This window comes from Myzus persicae, unplaced genomic scaffold (assembly GCF_001856785.1).
Source record: "Myzus persicae strain clone G006 unplaced genomic scaffold, MPER_G0061.0, whole genome shotgun sequence".
Taxonomy (NCBI): Eukaryota; Metazoa; Arthropoda; class Insecta; order Hemiptera; family Aphididae; genus Myzus; species Myzus persicae.
This window is the reverse complement of record NW_019101783.1, coordinates 470,028-490,074: the sequence shown is the minus strand read 5'-3', so window position 1 is coordinate 490,074 and position 20,047 is coordinate 470,028. Positions and strand designations below refer to the sequence as shown.

The 20,047-nt window shown below is 31.4% G+C and overlaps 1 protein-coding gene across 2 annotated transcripts; it reads right to left on the bottom strand.

The window, feature by feature from the left end:
* Nucleotides 1-8,756: 8,756 nt before the first annotated feature.
* Nucleotides 8,757-19,433, bottom strand: LOC111030399 (fatty acid-binding protein, muscle-like). Of its 2 annotated transcripts, none has more exons than XM_022309866.1 (3): nt 19,127-19,433; nt 9,959-10,239; nt 8,757-8,975 (listed from the first exon to the last, which is right to left on the bottom strand). In XM_022309866.1, exons 1-3 carry the CDS (start codon nt 19,197-19,199, stop codon nt 8,922-8,924), a joined length of 408 nt encoding a protein of 135 aa, XP_022165558.1. In that variant the 5' UTR covers nt 19,200-19,433; the 3' UTR covers nt 8,757-8,921. The 2 variants fall into 2 exon arrangements, with proteins under 2 accessions (XP_022165558.1, XP_022165557.1); XM_022309865.1 differs by lacking the exon at nt 19,127-19,433 and adding an exon at nt 15,296-15,645.
* Between the last annotated feature and the right edge of the window lie 614 nt (nt 19,434-20,047).

The following is a 20,047-nucleotide window of genomic DNA, read 5'->3' as shown; positions in this document are numbered from 1 at the left end:
AGGAACGAGAAGCTTAAGATGATGCATACGCAGTGAACAATATATCATAAACGTTTAAAAGTTTAAAATGTTATAACGTGGTAATTAGCAAGAGAGAGCGAGGAAAGTTGATGTCACTGTCGGAAACAAATCAAACCATTTTTTATACGTAATAGCACGATACTAAAAATGACTTATTCATTTTTGTGCGATATCTTATCTTATTGTAAGTGTGAAAATATTTAGTTCTTAAGAATAATAAAAAAATTCACAAATTAAATATGAATTTAATTTATGCGAGCAAACGATACATTTTGGCGTCTACTGTTGAAGAATACAGATTTTTTATGATATTATTATCATCTGAAATATATAATTAATTAATAAATATATCTATTTACTTCAGAAGAGGTATCAATAAAGCCATACTTACACAGTTACATGTAACCCATACTACATTAAATCAGTATTAGTTGATAAAAAATAAAATGATTAATTAGCCGTTTATCATGCGGTTCAACATAATATACTATTATAATAGTATATATTATTATCTTTACCAAAATAAAGTTATTCTGAATGTTGTTATATACCAACGGGATAACCTCAATATTTCTACGGATAACCTACTTGTAAACTTCAAAGACGAAAACGTACAGTTTTTATACAAATGCACCAAATTACTTGATAGCATTTTGTTTTTCAATACACATTACACCCAACATATGGGCAAAATAGTTAATATTTAATTTATTATCCTTATAAATTTATTATAACATATACATCACTCTATAAATGAAGTTTTTAAATCGTATTTGCACCAGCTTATATCCCTAGCCTCCTTGGGCAATTGTAGATTTTCTGACATGGCCGTTTCGACTTTTGGTTCTCGCATCATCGAATTCCTAGCCAAAGGTTTTTAAGATCGTGTTCGTCGATCAAACGTGTTTTCTGTCGTCGTTATTGGTCAGTTACAATTGTTGGCTCACCAAATTTGCTGATCACCATTAAAAATACGCCTGCAGAAAAGAAACTAAAACATATTTAAAAACCTTATAAAAATGTTGGGAACCGCAGTTTTAGACTAATGATCTTGAACCCGAGAGGCGCTCCACCCTAGGGGCAGGCATGAAAAAATTTCATGGAAAACAGGAATTTCCTTAAAAATCCTCGAAAGATGAAGACAGTTTTTCTGATAATTTATATTTTACTATACTAGTTACGTCATCTTCGATAATTTAGAAAATATTGTTGAGTTCCAAACATCGATATATATTATGCACTATGTATACATATTATGTACTTCAGTTAGATTCCTAGAATTTACCTCTGTAAGTCTGACTTTTCGGCACTCGATTAATGATATTTTAATAATATCACAATTATTATTGTCACCAAAAATTAAAAATATTAAAATTGATCAAAACTAAACAGTGATAACTATCTCATTAGTTTATATTTAATAATTATAAATTAAAAATGTAATAGTTTTAACTTTTAAGTAATATGTAAAAACCGCTATAACAAATAGGTCAGCCAAAAAAATCTGGCACCTGGGCTTTGACCCTTAACCCCGCTCCCCCTAGGCACGCTAATAGTAAAATCATTGATACTCGTGTATATTGATTTATTTGGATGAGATAGTTAATAATTAATATAATAAACATGCAATAATCAATAATCTTTAAACAAGAGGTTCCTGACCGAGAACAAAACCGAAAACCCGGTGTCTTTATATTGTAAATACGGAAGAAAGGAGAATTTAAATTGAAACATTAATATTTTATTATATGTATATGGGCACTAGTTAAATTTCTTACAAAATGACAGCAGCAACTAAATTATGTATGTATTTTTAACATTAGTTTAATTTTACGCCATAATCGAAAAAAATCAATAAAACAACTCGCGCGTGTACTTGTATTTGCATAAGCTAATACTACAAACATATTATAATGATATTGTCATAAGAAATGTAAATTATTTAATTCAATAGACTTGTAATCCAAAAATGATTTTTATTTTTACTGGACAATTTTTTAAACACCATTCAGATTTTACATAATGTGTCATTCCATATTCCACTAATTATGTGTTTTATCTATACAGATTATATTCTTAATAATGGTTTCAAATATTTAAATTAATTATCCTCTGATCTACATAAATGCATAACACGATATTTTTATTCGTTTTAATATTGCGCATTACACAATCACATATTCGTATAATATGATAATGGGGACGAGTTATAAGAAGGACGTTGCTTTTTTGTTGTTTTTAAATTGCATATTGTAATAGAATATGATGTTATATACATTGTTTCACCAAATAGTATACACAATACCGTACAATAAATTATACTCAATAATAATATGCACATACGTTTAGACTGTCCAAATATAATTATTCTATATAAAAATATGTCAGGTTAAGTCTGGCTGCATCAATACAATGCACATAATATGTGAATGGTGATTCATCAAAGCTCCAAAGCATGATCATTTTTTAATTTTTCATTTAATAATGAATATAATCAAATTATGATTTTCGGAATTTTCAAATATAATTTTAAAGACCATATTTCCAAGGTCTTGAGATTTTTTGTACTGCTTAAGGAGTGTTCTACCTATACTCCTGTGCCGATACAAATTTCTATTTTTCAAATAAGGCCTCCTCTTTTTTGCCATTGATTATTTAATGGATAATTTTTTTTTAATGTTAATATATATAGTTACATACATGTATCTAATTAAAAATTTGAACAAGTAGGTTTTCAGTTATTATACTAAGGATAAATAAATTCCTTGAAAATAGTTTTACAAAAATACAAAAAAATGGAATATTGGATCTAATGTTTATTATACTTTGACTATTTTTACAAGTTATAAACGTATCATGGCGATCAGAATTACTAAAATTGTTGGAAAAGTCCAAAGATGTACTAGTCACTGTTGAAAAGGAAGATCCAATAATCAGTAATTTTTACTCTCATTAAAGAACTATCTAAAAAAATCAAAAAAATGTCTTCAATTTAAAGATATTTTTTTATATTTTTATAAATAAAATTAAAACAATTAGAATTACCAATATTTAAAATTTATGTGAATGATACATGTTTAGTGTTTAGTTAAAATAAATGATATATTAGCTAACACGTGATATTGTTTTTGTATTAAATATTAATATAGCCTCGAGAGTTGAACAAAATTTACATTTTTATAAAATAATCATGAATAATGTTATGTAGCATATTTTTATACATAACATATTATTACTATCACAAAAATGTTTTATTAATATAAATAAACAGTAAATTGTCATGTACTTATTAGTTTTAAATTTAGTATTTATGTTTTGCTTTTACCAAAGTGTCTGCAAGAAGACAAGGGCAATTTAATGGGAAAGTTTGGAGTTGACAGGAGCAAGGTGTGGTGACATTTACTTTAAGGGTCACAGAGTTTTCATTTTTAGAAAATTTGGTATTTTGATTAGGTAATAAACTATGTTTGCTGTTAATCATCAACATTGTCCAGTAATCACTTCAAACTTAAAATAATATCTAAAATGTATCTGATTTGTGTATAGATTCTATATTTTGCTTATAAGATATCAAAGGAACGTCTAAATGAGACCACCAAAAATTACATCTAATACATATGTATATGTTACAGGCAAACCTCAGAAATGTCCGGGCAAAACGCGAACTGCCCACAACCCTTGGGAAAAATGTCATAATATTTCGGTTTTTGACCGGCCAAACCTAGTTATGACTAACCTCATTTGGGCAAAATCGTTTACTGACTTTTATCGTAAAGGAAAAACCGTAGTGTCTCACGAGCTTTCTAGGTAGGGGAAGCGTCTGACCGTCGCAGACGAAAACTGGTCGCCACCGATGATTTTGTGGCTGCACCATACTTTGTACGTGATACAATATTATGCTTATTGGAGTGTGTGGCGTGTGCGGTGTGCTCATATAATAATGTTATAAAATCACTTTATAAGTATACATCGATCGAATTCTATCTTTGTAATCTTGTAACTCTAGGTAATGAAAAAAAAAAAAACTAAATCCAAATTTTTGTTTATTTATTTAAGTTTAATATTATGTGAGTTCAGAGAATACATTTTTTAGGGGGTAATTTTTTGGAGGGCATAGCCACTACAGCACAGATACTCCAGCTCCCTCAGTTGAGCTTATGTCGATAATCTATATCTATTGTTCATTATTATATTGATTATTTGCTGATTTTAGTTAAAAGTTAAAACTTATGAGGTAGGTATTAGTATGACATAAATATTAAATACACATACATGGATTGTACGTGGTATCTGGCTACAATCAAATCAAATAATAATATCTTGATTCTTGGACCATAGTAATGAGATTTGTTTATTTAAATATCAATGTTGTAAAAACGAACTACGGATACTCACTAAGAAACCGGACACGCGAGAGGAAGGACGCTTTCTGTGTTATTAATCATCGGGGAATGTCCATGGAACCGTAAAGGAGCTTAACCAGACATATTGTACCAAGGACGAGTAGAGGACTATAGCGGCGGGCTGTCGGACCAGGACGCCATGTGGCTGATGCCGACAGGCCTTTGCGGTGACCGGGCAACGTTCTCGTTGGGACCTCGAAGACGACTTAGAGCAGTGTACAGCGAATCAGCCGGCGGAGTAGGAGGATGCGAGCTCGACGGCGATTAACATGAGACATGGCATGCAGCGGCACTTGCAGCAGCAGCCGCCGACAGAGGATCAGGACCAGCAGGGCGAGTTTAAAGATTGACCTATTACGCCGAAGGACCGTCCACTGGAAATGCTGCCGCGTTCGCTGGAAACCGGCCCACCCGTGTTCGTTCTGTGCTTGCGAAAGCGGCCGGACGAATCGGACGAGAAAGCCAGGTTGCAGATCGAGGTGCGTGTGCTGAGTGAGTTTCGAGACCGCGGAAATGGTGACATGATCGAGGAGGAACAAACTGACGGTGAAACTGAAGTGAATAAGAAGTGACTTGGTAAATCCAAGGTAATTAACTTATCGAAGCGCTACAACAAATGTAACGATTTTACCACAATATATATGATGGTACCAAATAGCATATCTATATTATAAGTAAGTACCTATGTAGTATTATGAATTGAATTTTTGATGAGTGTTACTATATAGAATATAATATAACAAAATGTCGAAGAATCGCGGAAAAAATCAAAATTTTCAATTTCGTTTCATCATTTTCAGCATACAAATCTAACCTGCAAGTTTCCTGCATTCTGCAGCAATATGCGCCAGCTGGCGTTCTTGAAGCCTTGTCACGTTTCTATTGAATCTGCCACCTTCACACTTCTTATTCTTTAATCAGTTTCACAGTCACCAAGTTCCTCCAGTCACCATTTCCCGGTCCGATGCACTCGACACGTCTCTGATCTGCAGCCAAAAGCTTTCTAGTCCGAACCGACCGGCTGGCCGCACAGGACGAACGCGGGTCGGTTTCCAGGACACGGGCAGCGTTTTCGGTGGTTCTTCGGCAAAGGCCGATCTTTAGACTCGTCTATACAGCTGATCCTGATCCTGTGGCTGCTGCCGCTGCTTGCCATAATCGCCGTCGAACACCAACATCCTCTTGCTCCATCGAGAGTGCTGCCGGCTGACTCGCAGACGGCCGTGAGGTGTAGTGCACTGCGTCGTGTCGTCGTGGCCCGACGAGAACCACCCTGCTGCAGGCTCGGTCGCCGCCGACTTCCTGGTCTGACAGTCTCCGCAAATCCTCAAACTTTGTCCTCGGTACCATATATGTCTGAGACCATAGACATTCGCTGATTTGAACCCACCAGCGTGTCTCCCCTCAAATATTTGTCCGGTTTCTTCTAGACGATTGTGGCCGAAAGTCAAACGCTAGAAGCTAAACAATTAGAATAAAAACAAAGAAAATTGTGTGGATCGTTATTGATTATATATATTTTTTTCTCTCTTCTAAAGTGTAATAATATATGATTACAGTGTTAATAAAAAAAACTTTATAGTTTAATATTGTTTATATTATTATTTAATAATATGTGTTTGCATAATATAATATCACAATATAGCCGACCCATGTGTGTACACACACGCGCAATAAATATAATATAATACACGTACAATCTATATACATGTATACGCGTACGCGGCGAGAACGATTTCTACCACACAATCAAAGGTCCTCTCGTGCTGTATCATAGGAGGTATACCTATATACGAGTATATATATATATGTGTGTGTGTAATATGTGTGTATAATATAACATGTGTTTATATGTGTGTTTTTCTCCGCCTTTCCCTGTCCGTTCGTTTGGCCAGCGCCATGAAACACTGTACAACAAAACCGCGGGCAAAACATTATAACGTTATCCTCCCCATTCTAATAAAACTTTACAATTCGTAAATTATTGTGAAATTCATTTCGACACACAATGTGCATTGTATGTGTCTGTGATTCATACTGTAATACTGCCTATTACAAGAGGTAAATCGGTAAATCCATAGACCTTAATATCTTCATTACCTTCTATGATCTGTAAGTACCTATATCACTATATGTATACTCAGTTATCTATGTGATGAGTTCATTTATTTACTAGTCTACTATAGCATACGTCCTATGGGTAAATCATTTATGGAAGTCAGTGTACAAATTCTTAGTAATCTTTTGGTAATCCTGGAAATGTATTCCATGACTGAATATCGATCGTGTAAATTAAAAAAAAAAATTCTTTCCAAGTACCACTTGTAACTTAAACATTTAAAAATCATTAGTTTTTAATCATAGTTTTTCTAATTTGTACACTATAATACATATTTTTTGCTAAAATTATCATAACTACAATTCTGCAAAAAAAATATTAACAATTTAAAATAAAAAATTAATCGGTATTTGTAGTTTATCGTTTCGTTTTGTATACTACCTTTTGTTTCCTGTTTAACCAACAGCAGAGGATGAGGCTCTATTTTAACAATACTATTCTTCTGCTGCCATAGTTTATTGGCGAAGTCTTGTAAACCACCTATAATACCTACTTATTTTGATTAATCATTATGATAAACAGGTTGTTGCCTGCACATAGGTAATATGTGTATATTTATTCATTATTTTTCCCACTACAAGCAATATACGTATATTATATTATTTTAATATGGTAATCTACTCGTATATTCTATAAGTATATATTTTTTTCTTACTGCAATAAGTAATTTCTAAATAATGATTCATTTAACAATCATTGTGTTAAAGAAGACACAACAATTTTCATCGTCCAAGTAAAGAAAAAGTATCTGTTAATGGACTTACGAGTATCTGTGTCTGTAAGTTCTTTTAAAAATGTTTTCCCTAGTTTTTCAGTCAATAAAAAATTGGCAGAAAAATTAAACTTATTTAGGCATTTAAATGACTAGAAAAACAACAAAACTAAATTAATTTCAAATCTTCTTAAAAAATCACTGGCTAGTTATAAAAAAAAAAAATAACCACCCCATAAGGCTACCATGTATTTTAATATAATATTCTTATAAACAAATTATTTTTTATTTGCTGATGAGCCAACTCACTCAAGGATTCTGAGTTTTTTCGTGTATTAAGCCATTCAAATGTGAACGCATAATAATTTAATAAAATGACAGTACTCATTTGCTTAAAATCCCTGTGCGCTATTTTTTAATATTTCAATTAAAATTGTATTTTACAATACAGTGAGATAAAAGGTTTTTTAACGGATTTTCAAGAATTTTTATTCGAAAGCTTCCGAGTTAAATATCAACAAAAATAACATTTATTTTGAGCCAAAACTCATGTATAATAAATATAGATGCTATTTTTATTTGTCTAAATTTTTAATGGTTTGATTTAAATTTGTAAAAAAAATGTTGTTTGTATATATTGTAAGTAGCATGCTATTAGATATTTATCCTCTGCAAGGAAACTTGAGGTCATAGCTGATTTACTTTCAGGTATAGTGTAGTGGAAAAATATCTAGTTGTGTGCTACATTTTGTTAGGAATTTAATTTAATTTAATTTTTTTTTGTTTTTTTCGTTGATGAAATTAGAGTTTCTATGGCAATAAACAGAGCGTTACAAAGCCACGAGAAAATTGGTTAGAAAAAAAAGTAGTACTCAGTCGAAAACATATCTATATAACTTAGACCTATAAATCTTATGAATAGACATGATACAAATTAAGAGGTACTAAAATAAATACAGTTCGAGTTATAACGTCATTAAATAGATAATATCGAGTTAAATATCGACAAAAATGTGTTTTTTTTTCAAATTGAAATTCGTTCTAGATTAATGTTACAATGTAATCGTATAAAATTTAATGTGTTAGTTAATATTCCGGTTTATATTTTGATCGTCAACTTAATTATTATATAGAATAGAAGGATGGAAGCAGAGGCGGTTAAAGATTTTGTCATGTTGGGTTAGCAGTTGATACATGCTTACTTTAGACATACATATATCCTCAATCCCCATGTCCTATAGTATTGTATAATTATTTTTTTTATTATTTACAGTTGTACTAATATTAATCAAGAATCCAGATCTAATTATTTTTTAGTGACAATTGTCAAGCTACTATAACAATAAATTGTACTAATTGATAAATATTTTATGATAGTATCAATTTTCATTACAATATAATATAATATACTATCAGATTATTATACCTTCGTCGATTGTGGTAACTGCTTACGCACTGAACATCAACCTTTAATAATGATTTCAAGAGTAAAAGACTATGATTAAAATTAAATAAATATAGTTCGTGTAATTATATCATTAATCACATGTTCACATTATAATAAATATAAAGTAGGCCAAATTTCGGATAAGTTGCAAAAGATCTGAATTATATAGTAATTAAATAGTAGAATAAACAATAATATACATATTGTAATAAATTATATTTATTGGACTGGTTTGTAGATCCTGGTGCAAGTGATGTCATCGACAGTCAGGACCTGAAAATTGAAAAACACAGAGTTATTAACACCGAGTTATTAATATTATATTAGCTATTACAAGGTTCCGTATAGTAAAAGATATTATAACTTTGTAAAGAAATTTTTAGGTTTTCCGTACAAGTTTTGGGTTTTTGTGAATGTAGGATTATTAAAGGTACTTATGGTATATTTAATTTACTCAATTGATATTCTCTCCTTAAAATGTACCTATTGTATGAATCGATATTTGTGAATTATTTTGGTTGTATTATTTCGTTACTGCAATAAAGACTATAAATAGCTTAGGGTGGCACTTATGCTGATCATGCAAATTGTAAGTAATAAACGGAAAAAAATGTCCATTTTTTAAAAATTATATTTGTAATTCAATTTGATTTTTTCAACAAATCTCGGTTGATTGTTTAAATTTTGTTCAATCTACTGTGAGAAATTCGGATTCACAAATTCCAAAAAGAGAAAGTTCGACATATTTTAAACTGTTCTCACAACAATAATTGACCAAATATTACAACTTATAAGATCTTTAAATTAATTGTTGAGTAGATTAGATTTTTATCACCTGTTTCAATTTACTTTTATAATTTATTTACGTATGTACATGTTCTAGTATACGAGTAACTATTGCAAACGCCAAACGCTGATGGATTATTGTTATAAATTAAAAATCATCTTTTTATAGTTAATCATATTATTATACATTGAGGCCAGTAACAAGACTTAAATACTTAATGGATTGCCTGTTATAAGAATAATAACTAATGTATAAATACATAATACGCCACTATAATGCGTATACGACAAAACCTCAATTTAAATGACTCCAACAAAAAGTCTTTTTATATAAATATAATACATTTTGTCATTTAATTGAAGTATCTATATTATTGTTATTGTATGACCATCTTTAAAGTGTTTGGTTATTGTATCTAGCCCCCCCCCCTCCCCTTGTTTGTAAGTGGTGTATTTCATTGTACTTTTACCATTTTCAATTGTTCGGGCTCGAATTCTCTAACGATCGTGGTGTCGTTGTGTTTGTCGCATTTTTGGGTGTGCACCAGCTTGTTTCCGTCCTGGATGATGGTTGACTTCACTTTGCGGCCGTCGGGTGTCTCTTCGTCGAATTCTTCATTGAGTTTGAACGCAATCGACGAGTTTTTGAACGTCGAGTTCGACGACAACACAAATTTGCCGTCATCGCTTTTGGTCAGCTCCACCACCGGAGATACGGTATTACCCAATTTGCGGGTCATCATTCCAACACCTGCAAGACAAAATAAAAACCGCATGGTATAGTCAAAACTGTTCAGTAAAAAAAACAAGTATTAATTGCCTCAGCTGCAAGGAAAACAATAAATCATAGATATCATGTTTTTAAGAGGGGATAATAAGTCTATGAAACAGTTTTTTTTAGAAGTCGCTAATAACGTAAGTTATTATACTATTATGCACAGGAGGCTAAGAACAACCTAGGTACTGTAAAGAAAAATTGACGACATAAAATCGGTCATAAAATCAATTTCTAGTGGCAACATATAATAGGTATTACAAAGACAAATAGGTCAGAAAAAAATAACATAGCCAAAAATATGCTAAAACAAAAGTTCTCCATTGTATTATAGTATACCGATCTGGCAATGGTCGGAATTGTGGACTTAAAGTAATTATTCAAAAGCATTTGGGGAACCGATTTCATATAAAGAAATAACTTCCAAAAAATGAAGCATGGCCAGATCTAAGAAGTTCTTCTAAATACACTTATTAATTTATTAATAAATGTACAAAATACTTGGTTAATAATAATATATTAGTATATAATTAATAAAATAATTTTTTTTAATATTAAGTATTGACTGTGTATAGTTTAATTCTCTCTAAAACTAAAACTAGTGAGGTACAATGCTTCAAAATAATTCAGAAGCAAGTATACCTGAGATAGTTATAGTAGGTTTACCTACTTAATGCTACTCCGTACTTAATGAGGAAAAAATTAATTAATTTAACGATTTTATCTCGATAAGACTAATTATTTTACAAATCAAATCGATTTATTCGAGGCACGTTGAGAATACGTCAATGACGTGGTTATAAAATACTTCACATCTATATTCTACAACTTCAAAGTTATAAGACGCTCGGTACAAACTACAAACTACTAACTAGTTTAGCAGTTTATACCTAGTAATTTGTATTCATTATTAATAAACCTAACGTGTAGATGTGTTCGTATAGTTGTATAATATCTAGCTAATAGCTATACCATGTTTTGGGTTTGAAGTATAGTACGGTGTTCAATATTTAAATTTCTCGATGCAAATACTTGCAAATAACTTGCAAAATATTGTCGAAGATTTAAAAAAATTGCAGTACATTTGGGAGAGCCATTACCCAACTTCACTAACATTACAAAAACATTATTTATTGCGTATCATTGTCATTAAAACATTCACGTTATAATATTATAATGATAATTACTGTGACACTCTTTACTCAGGTAGGTTTGAGTATTGAATAGCTCTTACAAATCATATTATTTTTATTAATATAAAAGTAAATATTTTCTGTAGTTGAATCAAAATGTTAATATTATTTTATTATTAAATCAAAAACTTGTTGATTATTTGTGCAATGGTTGTCCCTTTTTTTTAAAAAAATGATGAATTTATTTGTATAGGTGCCTTAATAGATTAATGGCTAAACGTATATTAGGTAAACACGTTAACATAATATTTTTATCAATAGTTAAATATTTTTAACAAATTAAAACGGCATGAGTTTCGAAGGTACCTATATAATTTATATATTCATGTTTGATCCATGACAATTAAGTACCTACATCGTATATCACGTAAGTATATGCGTTATTATACTAAGTATTTCATATTTTGAACGGAATACAATAACAGACTAACTTCATAGGTGCATATAGTTGTGTAGAGAAATTCTAGTACCTATATTTTCTAAGTAAAAAAATATGACAGAGAAAGGAAAACAGTTGATTGATCACGTATTGACAAGTATACATACAAACAGATAATATTATAGGAAAAACGATACTTTGCATCTGCATAGTAATTTTTTTTTGCATTACTTGCAACAATAACAATGTGTATACCTATGACAAAAATGATAATTTTACCTATGTAATGGCAAAAAAAATTAGCTAGCCGCAGTGTAAAAATAATAATGCGCTTTCTTCGTTTCGGTAAAAGAATTTCACCGGTGGGCAATGACCGCGTTCCCTGCTTAAGGTTCAGATCCAAAGTAAAAAGTAGAAACTATTTTTTTAATTTTAGACCAGTCATGAAAAAAAAATCATTAGTAAAATTATGCATGTACTAATATACATATTATTATATTATATTATATATAGGCTATAATAGGCACCATTCATATAAAAATATTCTTAATTTTTCCTAAATTATTTTTAATTTTTATTAAAATGTAATTGAGTTTCGACTTAGAACGGGGGTAACCTTTGCATAATATTAATTATTATGGATAATCTAATAATAGTTATTATAAAATTACATTTACATTTAACACCATAATAAGCGACACGTGAATGAATTCAAGTTATGCGTATAGAATGTGTTTATAATTATTAGCAACATACAATGTACGTGTACCTACTTGTACATTGCAATAGCTATACAGTCCACACTCTCTGCTATGAAAGAGGTAGCCAAACTGTGGTAACCGGTAGCTGGTAGCACCTACTCGAAAAGCCACACAAATACACGATAGCTCCGAAAAAAAATTGTATTTTTCATTTTTATTCTTCATTTTTATTTATAATTGTATTTTTCATTTTTATCAATTCCGATATTATTTAAATCGAATTTTATATTTTGTGTAAGTAATTATTTACCAATTGTGTACATTATTATCGTTATCCCAAAATAATTACTGACAACGAAGTTTGTTCTATAGGTATAATAGTAGAAATAGATCCTTTCGTTTAATCGCTAGTCTGTAATTGTAATGTACCTATAGGTACAGATGAATAATGTTTAAAATTTACAGCTGTTGAACTGCTACATGCACACTGCTATTATTATTTAGGTTTTGTATAACACGAAAAAAAATGTATCTATATTTAAATAAATCGCTTTTAAAAAAAAGCGAATTGAATTTTAGAAAAAAAGTTACTTAGCCTTGTGTCATTGCTCCACTTATAAAATTGATGAATTAATATATAGGTATGTGCTATGCATATTATATGATTATTAATGTTAGTATTTATCATATTATAAATTCTAATAAACTTCATTGAATATTTTACAAGCCCATTAAATTATAAAATCTTTATTATAATATGATATACAAATATAGTAGAAACTTTAGTAGTATTTAGAATAAATGCTTAATTTTACGCACTACGCGAAATAAATCAATCAAAACAACAAGCGCTTGGCTGTACCAAAATATGACTTGCCTATATTATTTAAACTAAACTACTAAACTATACATACCTAAATAATGTTGTATAATGTAAAATGTAGGTATGGCCGGTATGGGTACATTGTACAGACACCTCGAGTCATAATATGACTATACAATAGTGAAGGATTTATTTAAATTAAAAATATATTATAATTTTTATACGATAACTTAATAATAATACAAATGTATGATTTATATCAACGAGGCACACATGCCGACACATTTTAATTATTATACCTATGACATAATATTATAATCTTTTATAAAAAATTATGTATAAATCGAGATCCAAATGTTATTATTATTGACATGCACCGCAAAACAATATTTTAGGAATATTTAATGTAAGTACATAATTATATGTATATTTAAGGTAAAAGTATCAATGTAGGATACTAGGATAATAACCTTAAATGTTGAAGCCTTAACAGTTAAATAAAAAAAATATATATGTATTAAATATCATAACGTTCTCACGTCAGTGACGGATCATTGGTAAATTAGTTATTTAATGGTTTTTTAAAAAATAATTTAAACACACAGAAGCGTGGGGCGTTGGCTGTCGGGTTGTTACATATACCTAAAGGGTTGTTTACTTGCGTATCACTCGTCGCGTTTCGTTATAATATGCGGGGAATATAATACATTAACCATTGTAATGGCAATATGATGAATTTTTTTTTGTCGAAAAAAGCGATGAATTAACACTCTTGACATATTATGTAATACTATGGTCACGTAATAATGTAATATATTGAATTTATTACGTTAAGGGTCGCTGCCACTCAATAATCTCTCTCCAAATATCCATTAGATACTATATGAATATTACATAGGTATATATATTGAAAATAAACTCGCCGCTCTAGTTTTTACGCCCGCAGGGAGCAAAAAATGTCTTAGTAATTGTATTTGAAAAATGCGTGATTTAAAGTAAAACGAAAATGTTATATATTATTACTATCGAATGTATTTCCCATGTAACTATATAATATTTGAATGGGAAAACGCGCTGTTATGATTGATATAAAAAAAAAAAATTGGGTCATAAAATGTGACTTATTACCGAACAAATTCTGAAAAGAGTTAATGTATAATATGCTCGTTTTACTCGATTATTATGTACATATTATAGTATTTTAAAACATCAGCTCGACCGGTTTAAAGCTATACGGAATCGATATTCGTTGTACATCTGCATCTCACTGCTGCAGCCTGCTGCCGTGCAACGGTAAAGATGGTTTTCGGAAAATGTATCACCGAAACCTCTGGTGTACTCGTGACCTACTTACACGGCTGTAGCGGAACTACAGGGTTGGTGGGTGGTGGGTGGGGGGGGGGCGTATGCGGTGATGGTGTGCGCGCGTGTATAGCCACCGTCGCCGTAATCATTAAAACGAGCTCGGTCGAAGAGAAACGCTCGGCGGCGTACCTATAATAATAATAATAATAAAATATTAACGTTTTATACGCACAGCTGTTATCGGTCTGTCGTACGCCGATGATAGTAAATACTAATATTATACAGTCAAATACTTAAATCTCTAAAACGTGTAGCTCGCATGAATTTAGATGACACCTAGCTTAGATTAGTATACAATATTGTATACATCCGTCATGACGACATAATATTCCTACCGTTATTATAATTATGTCTGTATACGGACGGTCACGCGACGTGCCTGTAATATCTATGAGTGATATTTAAATACAAATGTCACGATTAGAAAAAAACCAACAGTCCGTGTGCGAAAAGTGCAGTAAAGTCACGGTGTAGAAGATAACAATATTGCTATTATGATGAAACAACAATAGTAGTAATAAATACCGAAGATATAAATGCATGCACAGGTATATCTGCGAAATAATCTTACCCAAAGCTTTCATGTACTCGTCGAACTTTTCGCTGGAGCTCAACTTGTATTTTTTGTTCATGAAAGCTTCCATGGTGGCGGGCCCGGGAAAGTGAAATAAAATCGAACGACGACGACTGCGAAAACGTATATAATTATTTAAATAGTGTACGCGTGTACTCGGGTACTATTCCACCGCGGTATTCGAAGGCAGGTAGAGGTGGGCGGGCAACTGCTGCAGACGAGAGACGAAGAACGAATGTGCGACACCGAGCCGGCGTGGTGGATCGTGTGCAGAACGATATTAGAAAATATATATATATATACCGACGAGGAGCGTCGTCGGTCCCACTACTACGCTGCGTACGTTACAATATTATATTATTATGTTGTACCCATATTATTATCATCGACGGGTGTCCGTCCTATTTTACGTGCGTCAAGACGGCGTCTTCCCGGCGTTCCCCGTTTCGATGTTCCACCAGTGATAACGCGCTGATAACAGCAGGTTATGATGTTATTACAATAATATATTAATGTTAATGACAATAACAATTATTTCCGTTATCACCGCGCGCTTTCGGGACGCTTCTCGTTCGATGGTCCATGATGGTCGTCGTGATCATTTCGGTGTGAGTACCTACTGAGTACACTCACACATGCGCACAACAGTGCAAAGGTTATAATATAGGACCGGTCAATATACATATATGTGTATTGTGTATGTACGACGCGTGAGCGCAAATGCCTGCGGAGACTTTTGATGTTTTATGTGTAGTATGAATGTGTTATACTAATTTGAGATTACTAATTGCATCTTGTAAACGGTTCGATTGCAATAATAATTGTATGCCCATAATATATTACGTAGCAAGTCTGTCAATCAATGTGTTTGTAATCATTATTAATTAATAATAACATAATATAATAATAGTACCTATATCGTAATCGTTTTCGTAATTTAACCGATGGTCATACAATAATAAAGGCACACATTGGACTTGAGTGCAAAGTGTGCCAATACAATATTATATATATATACATTTATCAATATATTATACTCCATTATACCAACACTATTCCTATCATAAGTAAAGGCCAGTATCATATAGAACAATACAACGAATGACGATATAATAATATATTGGCGTATGAAGCAATTGCATAACCATAGCTTAAATCGTATAAATGCAATCAAATTGCTGATGTAAAAACAATACGATATTGGTCCAATTATAAAGATATTTATATTTCTCAATAAACATTTCCGGAATAACTTAAGGCCAAAGACAAAAAAATACAATGTACCAATTAAAATGTATACTTTTGCATTTTTTTAAAGAACTTATAACTGTTACCTACAACAAGTGTCTACGAAAAAGTATCAAAATAAATAGATCAGTAATGTCAATAGTACGAAGGTATATTTTTTTAAGGATATTCTTTGATGTTGTTTTTCCGTGAGGTTGTGAGAACAGTGTATAACATCTTATGGGCTATAAAATAGTATAAATTATAGCCATGACCGTCAATGTAAATTTTATTTTTGAACGTCTTTCATCTATTTTCATAAATTATTTTAGTGTGTCCAATACTCAGAAAAGAAAATAAATATTAAATTGTATCGTTATAAAATAAATATTATACTTTTAAATTTAATAAAAATAAAAGCCTTTACACGTATCACCATTTATGTTTTACTTAAGTATGTTGAACTATACTGAAACTAGATATAACGTATTACTTATTAAATATACAGATTTATCGTTGGTATTAGGAATTGACACAGATTATATAATATGAAGAATACTTCATAAATTCAATATTTTATTTTATGCGGCCATTGATCCGAATTATATCAAGTTTAACTGCTTCAATAACTTGTTTTAAACTTTTTTTTAGATTATGATGTTACAATGATGCGTTTTTTGTGCCTATCATCAGTTTTTACAGGAGTAGTAAAAATGCTTAAATTGTATTGTGTCTTGATATCACTTCCATTACTATACAGTGACTCACACAACACCTAATAATGTACTTCAAAGCGGTACCCACCATCCCACCTTTTTTATGTACCTATGATTCAACAAATTATTAATGCTATATTGTTCCCATTTTTATCCACGTAAATAAACAAAAAGAAATGTATTTTTTTTGTTAACCATTTTTGGTACGATATATACCAATAACGGATAAATTAAAAAAATAAATGACGATATTATAGTTAGGTGGCCTAATTTATACACCAAATGTTGAATATAAACTTTAAAATGGGGGACGAGGTGACCGAGTGGTCTGACGCGTCCGCTGCGACGCAGCCGATCGCGGTTCGATCCTCGGCCACCGGGCGGCATTTTTCTCCGGACAAGTCGCGGTGACCGGAGAACAAGTGCCGCCATCCCCCAACCGGGCATGGCAGAAACCTACGGGTGCCCAATAGAAATTCTGCCAAAACAAAAACACACACGTGTTCCCCCCCCTACAGTCCCAAAACTCTACAGTAGCACACAACCTACAGCTAATGGCCTCAGTTGCCGAAGCTTAAATCAAAAAAAAAAAACTTTAAAATACAAGAACTAACATCGATAAATTAATTCAGACATTTATCAATTTTCATTTACCACAACAAGTAAATAAACTTTGCATTTATTGAATTATGTAGTACATTGCCTCTGAATGTGTATCAAAAAACGTGTACCACCAGCAACCAACTAGTGAAACCTTTTTAAATTTCCAACTAGTCGGTTTTTTAATTATTATACATAATGATACGGTGTCTATACACTACCAATAGGCCCAAACGTTAAATGCAGAGTGAAATGCAGTCGTACAGGATGTTTGTAAATAATAACATTGAATATTAATCATGCAGTATAATAGGTAGTTAATAATAAATGATTAAATACGTATTAACCATTAATCAAACATTTTTCAAATTCACTGCTGTATTTCTGATTCATAATTACGAGTTACCCACTAGATACTAATAAAGTATTAAATTAGAATAGCACAATTGTTAAACTAAACAAATGTAATTTAATAAAACAACTATGAAATATGGAGTATTATAAATACTTAAATATCATAGTATTATTACTTGACAGTTAACATATACAGTATATTTGTAAGTACTTAAATATCACAGTTTTGGTAGAAATTGAAGAAAGTAAAAGCGAATTAAAAGTGTCTGGAAAATTTGACGATTGGTCATTTAAATCATTTAACAGTGTCAAGTCCTTCAAATATATTTTGCAGGTACCAATAAAACATATATTATAGTTTATTGATTACTATACAGTATACATAATATAAGCAATGAAAAGACATTAATTTTCATAAAAATATTCTATTAAAATATTACTAAAACTTCAGAAAACTACATTTAAATTGCTTTAAGAATACACACTAGTAGTCAAATAATAGGTAATAAATATATTATAAGTACCTATCTTCTATAAGCCATATTTGCATTTATTTTTATAAAGTGTTGCTTGAAAAATACAAACATTTTTGTTTTCAATTAATTAAATAAAAAAATCGTGTTCGAGGGTGACGATGGATAAAAATATTTAAATTTAACTATATATTGAAACGTAATTTTATGTTCATATTAAAATAGTTTCTTAAAAAAATTTCTAAAGGTTTTTTCATAGTATATTGGCAGTGTTTTATAAGACATTAATAATGATTTAATATTAAATATCAAAAAAAAAACGTTGGGAACGCGTCAACGGATAGGATGTGTGTATAATAATACTCATAATACGATTAAGGAGTATTTATTTAAGGTATACACGTATACACTTTTCCTCGATGGATAATATAATATTACACAGATCTATGATGACTTACCAAGAGCTTTCATGTATTCGTCGAATTTGTCGCTGGACTCCAGCTTGAATTTTTTGTCGAAAATCAGAGACATGATTGTAATATATGTGGTATACTGGTATGGCCGACTGCGGTTCGGGTCTGATTCCCAATAATATAATATATATTATACTATATAAGAAGCCGCACTTTTAATGAATGTATAGCTATAGCTGAAGTTTAGAAATTTTCGATTTGGCCGTCTGACGATCACTGTACGCGAGCGCACAGGTGTCACGAGTATTTATAGCAGTCGGCGCGCGGTGGAGGCATTTGCACCGATTTCGAGTCGTGCGACTGGTCCAGTCGGCTTCAACGAACGAGAAATAAAATTATTGTACAATGCACCCGCGCCACTGAACACAAAATATATTATTATAATACATAATATGGGCCTAACCCGTCCTTGGCGTCCAATTAGCAGACCATCACAGACCGACACGGGTGCACTCATCACTGCATTCTAATAGTATTACACTCTTCCATATCATTACATCGTATATAACGTTGTGTGTGTGTGTGTGTGTGTGTGTGTGTGTGTGTGTGTGTGTGTGTGTGTGTGTGTTTGTACGAGAGAGAGTAAATCACTTACATAGGGGCGTTTATGATTTTCAATTTTCGAATTATTAACTCGCGACGACAATAATCGCGCCTAGTACATTGCGCTACTGCATTGTACACTCGCATTATTGTCATTCTACTTACTATGAACAATATTACACTATACTTAAACGTTAATCGGACCTCACGTAGCGACGACAACAATCGGAACGCACGCTGAGCGTAATACGGTCGCGATGACGCCCTGCAGTCGAAAATTCAAAACGTGTACATGTTACATGTACATATCGCGATTCTATTACCTATATTGTTTTATGATTTTATATTGAGATTTAGGATATA

Bases quoted from the DNA above. Each gene is read 5' to 3' on its own strand.
- LOC111030399 (XM_022309866.1), bottom strand. From the start codon at position 19,199: ATGTCTCTGATTTTCGACAAAAAATTCAAGCTGGAGTCCAGCGACAAA. The intron at 10,240-19,126 runs GTAAGTCATCAT...TTTGTCTTGCAG, and splicing joins CGAATACATGAAAGCTCTTG to GTGTTGGAATGATGACCCGC. The intron at 8,976-9,958 runs GTAAAAGTACAA...TTCAATTTTCAG, and splicing joins AGCCCGAACAATTGAAAATG to GTCCTGACTGTCGATGACAT.